Here is a 5,000-nt window from a genome sequence, read left to right on the forward strand (position 1 = left end):
CACAAGGAGTGGACTGAGGCTGCAGTCAGTGCATCAAGAGCCACCAGGCACAGACATGTCCAAGAAATGAGCTACAATATAACAGAACTAATATTCTAATTATTTTTTTTGATTTCCATGAGCTGTAAGCCATAATCATCAAGAGTAAAACAAATAAAGGCCTGAATTTCACTTTATGTGTAGTGAATCTAGACTACATTCACTTTATGACTTCAATTATGGGGAAAAAATAAACCTTTTCACAATATTGAAATTTTCTGAGATGCACAAGTAATTTTGGGGATATAGAGTCGATAACAGGACAGAAGCCTGTGGCCACGCCAGATGTTGGATGCTGGATGTTGTATTTGTGTGGGAGCATCTGAACTTTAGAGGTGGTTTTCTGGATTACTGAAGGTTTGAACATCTGTGCAGATTTGGCAGACCAATTGTAAATAAATCTGCCTTTTCATCATCTACTGTAGCTGCTCAGTGAACTACAGCAGCAGACTGTGAATGTGAAACAGGCAGAGCTGAAGAAAGAGCATGATCAGCAAAACATTTGACTGGATAATTAAGCTTTAAAAAGTTGTCATTGTCTGCTTAAAGCTTTTTAAATTTGCTGTGTTTTACTCACATTTTACATTAACATGGACTAATCCAGATGTCCTCATTCCCAGATCATTCTCTACTGCACAGTAATACTCTCCAGAGTCAGAGGGCAAGATGGAGCTCAAGATAAGCTGTGGTTCTTTACTGGGAAGATGAAGGTTTGGATTTCCATGATATTTATACCAGGTATAATTAGCTGCTGGGTTAGCATCACTGCTGCAGGTCAGAGTCACTGAACTGCCCTCCACTATCTCAGCAGAGGGACTCACTGACACAGAGGGAAGCTTTGGAGCATCTGGAGGAGAAAACATGAACACATGTAACATTTCATTTCAAGATGAGGTTGAGTTTTCACAGTGGAGCATTTTAAGTGGGCAATATTTCATATGAACATAAAGTGGAGGTGCAGCTTGATTTCCTCCTGTATCAGAAACTACATGGGTTCCTGTTTCCATGGATAACAGTGTGTCAGACACGATTTTCCCACTTCATTTTCTGACATCACGTCCACAAGGAAACTTGATTAGACAGATCTTGTAACACTAATCGCTTGTAATTCTTCATAACTTTTCACTCATGTGTTTGTGTGGATGGATCAGAATAAGTTAAAACCTGGACCCATGAAGTGTTTTGCTGAAGAACACATTTTAAAAAGTGTCCATTAAAGATTCAAGAACAGATAATCAGGGAATTTCTGTGATGATGCACAAGTTTGATCTGATCCAAAGAATTTAAACAGTCTAAAGACAAGATAACAAATCCTGTTTTAATACGTTTTCATTGTGAGTTATTTTACAGTGAGGACAGAAAATAAGAGTTAATTATGCAACATGTCTACAATCTCATGGGTAAATGATTTGGTTTTCATCCAGTTCTACAATGAATCACCAAATACCACTGAGTTACATGCAGTTAATGTGCAGTACAATAGGTTAAAGGCTCCACCAGATGGTGTCATGTCAGTGGAAGACTGGATGTAAACTCACACACTGAAGGAGAGCGGGACTTCTCATATCCTCGTACAGCACAGGAAAAACTGTCTGCAGGATAAAAGTAGGCTGAATAAGATGTTCCTTCTGAAATGTTCTGTCCATTCTTGTACCAGATGTAGGAAGGATGACCAGGTGGAAGACAACTGCTGTGACACTTCAGCTCTGCCCAGTTATAAGACTCATAGATCTGTAATCTGCTCACCTGCACCTGGAGATCTGAATAAGGGACAAAAATCTTAATTTTAGACTGAACTGTCAACATACACACAATCAAATAGAGATGTGAGTAACCTTCATAAGGTGTTGAACACATGAAACTAAATTAATAAATATTCAGATGAAAATGTTACCTGTGACAGACAGAGTGACTCCAGGTGAACCAGTATATGTCCCACCTGGTTGGTTTGTTATGAACCTGAACTTGTACTCAGCTGAGTCGCTCTCTCTCAGGTCTGTGAATCTCAGAGTGCAGTAGTTCATATAACAGTTATACTCCACACGACCTGAATACTCTGACTTTGTTTTCAGATCCACAATTTTATCACCTTTAAACCAGAATGTTTTCTCAACTGTAGTATCGTTGCCATTTATTCTGGATGGGTATGTGTAGGTGCAGTTTATTTCCACTGTTGATCCTTTGAAGGCACAGATCTCAGTAGAAGTGTAAGTCACTCCCCAGTCATTCTGACTCTGTATCACTGTAACACAGAGCACATCAGACACAAAAAACATTAATAACTGAATTTAGCAATCAGTTAGTAGATCATACTACCTATATGATTTAGTTGAAATGTAATGTGGACAAAATCCTCAATTATCTGACTGATTATCTGCAGTCATTGTCAAAAAAAATTCCTGAACCAAAATAGACAATTTTACAAGGTGTTCATCATATTTTAATGTTACTTCTGGGTGTTTCTGCTTTTGTCCATTCATTCAAAATAAATTAAGCAAAATACCTAAAAGTGCAGCGTATTTCAACACACAAGTAATCCAAACAGAAAATGAATAAAATGACATAACTTTACTAGAATAGAGTAGAACAGCAGTAGGCAACATAAAAGACTCACAGATGTTCTGTATCCTTCTTCTCACAAGGTCATTTCTAACTAAAGCTTTATGACCTTTTTATGTTATTTCTGAATAAAACCAGGGTGAACACAGGCACAGAGAAGTCCAAACACAAAAACTTGCTCAGTTATACACAGTCAGTGCAAAGGAAGATGTAGCAGACCGGTGGTGGAACATAAGGTTTGAGATTAGGGGTGTGATGAAAAACTATGGTCAGGAGAACAAGACGAAGAATAGAAGATATAAATAAGAAGATATTTTCACAGCATTTTGAAGAAATATTTGTTGATGAATTATATGGGTGGAGGGTCTGGGGGTCCTCCCCCAAAAGATTTTGAGCAATAACCACTTAATTTCCTGCATTCCGGAGAAATTTTCTGCACCAATTTATGGTGGAAATGTCTTTATATAAAGGGAAACAAATTAATTTGGCAGACAATAATTCAAAATATAAAAGTATAATGGAATATAATGTAGTAATCAGCAGCTTGTAACTTTTTTGGACAATGCACATGTGTTTCTTCAATATTTAAATTGCATTGCATGTTTTCTTATTGTGCAAATAAAGCTTACTCACAGCATTCGTGCACATTTCTTGGTAAGCTATTTTTCAGAAACTATATAACAAATTATCCTCTCAAAAAGTGGTGGGACATGTCCCCATTGTCCCCAATGTAAATGACACCTATCCCTTAAATGCAGTTTACTGACCGGGATAAGAGGAGAAATATAAATTATTAGAGAGTCTGTGCTTTTCTTGGTCAGTTCTCTCTCTTCACTCTGCGGTCAGGTTGCTGCTGAGTTAAGTGTGACAACTAAAAATAAATGCAGCGTACTGAGGTGTGGGAGAGTTTCTAGCAGCTAAACATAAGCCGCAGAAAACTGCTATCAAGATCTCTGACATTAGCACCCGCTGAATGAGGGTAAATTGTTGGCAGATCGTCAGGCTACATTTTGACAGACAGGGAAAAGTTTCAACAGAACGACATGTGTAGTTGGTTTAGTGTATTATGGTGATTGGTACACACCCCTGCCTCACACACAAGACACACACAGAGCAGTCAGCTCAGGTAATATCCGGTGTTGATGGAGAATAACTCAGTTTGTCTATTAGATGCAAGAGGCATCACTTGGTTTTATTTTCGTTGGCCAACTTTTGTATTGAAAGGACTTGCTGGGATCCAGAAGTGGTTTTTGTTGAGATATGAACTTTTACGGAAATTTGAACTGAGATTAAGACTCATTCATTGTGGTTTAACTGTGGGTTGTGTTTCTTGTCACCTGGTACCAGTAAGTTACCTTTGATATATCTGACTGATTGTTGGATGAGGTGAAATTATGTCATGTACTGAAAGACATGCACGTATAATGTTTTTTGTGTTTAAAATTTGTATGACAACATTATTTACATTAAAATATGGCTTATTCCTTCATTTAGTCTGTCTTGGTGCAGACTAAAAAAACTTGCTTGTCACAGTCAGGCAGTGAAGAAAGTTAATTTTGGACACAGAGCATGGAAACATCACACCGAGATCAGAGAGTAGAAACTAGCAGGGTTTCGTTCAGATGAAGATATGACAGAAGTAGTGTCAGAATGACTTCACTATGTGAGACCAGTAGGCTATCCCTCTAAAAACATTCACCGTGATAAAAGTAGCTGCAGAAAGGAACTAATCGTCCACCATCTTCTGCAACCAGAGTCAACTGTCGAACACATTAAACAGGGCAACAGGTTTCAGCAGAGAAAGGATTAAAAGTCATGAATAAAACCCTGAATATTCTCAGTTTACCGCATGTAAAAGTGATTAGCACACAATTACCTTGTGTAAAAGACTAAAACAGTAAAAAGAGTAAAGGCCTACACAAAATTTAATCTTCCTTATATTCATTACAACTGACACAAAAACTAACAAAAAACATAAATAACAAATTAATATTCGGGTATTTTCCACATTACACACAAAACCAATGTTTTCACCGTTTCTGGGAAGTTTTCCTTTCACACAACTCTGATCCACTTATTTCCACATGTGACCTTCAGCCTACTTTTACAAGACATACATTTTTACATATTCCCCTCTTTTAATGCAATGAATGTAAGTTTAGATATACAGTACCTGACAAAGAGAGAAGCAAGACAACAAATCCACTCGCTGCTACAGTTAAACTCATAGCTGCTCCTCTCATCTCTCTGTGTGGCTTCAGAGACAATAAAACATGTCAGCAGATAAAATAATGTACACAGGAGATATACAGTATCAGTCACATCAATAAACAATTCTACTTACAATGAAGAAGGACGCTGTCTTTAAAGATACCTTTCCTCTGTGGTCAGTGAGCAAAAGA

The 5,000-nt window shown here is 37.6% G+C and overlaps 1 protein-coding gene across 1 annotated transcript in view; it reads right to left on the reverse strand.

Annotated features, from left to right (window-relative positions):
- Positions 1-616: 616 nt before the first annotated feature.
- Positions 617-5,000, reverse strand: part of LOC123966663 (basement membrane-specific heparan sulfate proteoglycan core protein-like) — a gene marked incomplete at its 3' end in the record, with an annotated part of 7,446 nt that continues 3,062 nt past the window's right edge. Inside the window, exons 4-6 of the mRNA XM_046042802.1 lie at positions 1,934-2,281; positions 1,578-1,799; positions 617-886 (exon numbers count right to left, since the gene is read on the reverse strand). Of these exons, the coding sequence (XP_045898758.1) occupies positions 617-886; positions 1,578-1,799; positions 1,934-2,281 (840 nt within the window). The remainder of the gene's footprint in view (positions 887-1,577; positions 1,800-1,933; positions 2,282-5,000) is intronic.

This window comes from Micropterus dolomieu, unplaced genomic scaffold (genome assembly GCF_021292245.1).
Source record: "Micropterus dolomieu isolate WLL.071019.BEF.003 ecotype Adirondacks unplaced genomic scaffold, ASM2129224v1 contig_13939, whole genome shotgun sequence".
Taxonomy (NCBI): domain Eukaryota; kingdom Metazoa; phylum Chordata; class Actinopteri; order Centrarchiformes; family Centrarchidae; genus Micropterus; species Micropterus dolomieu.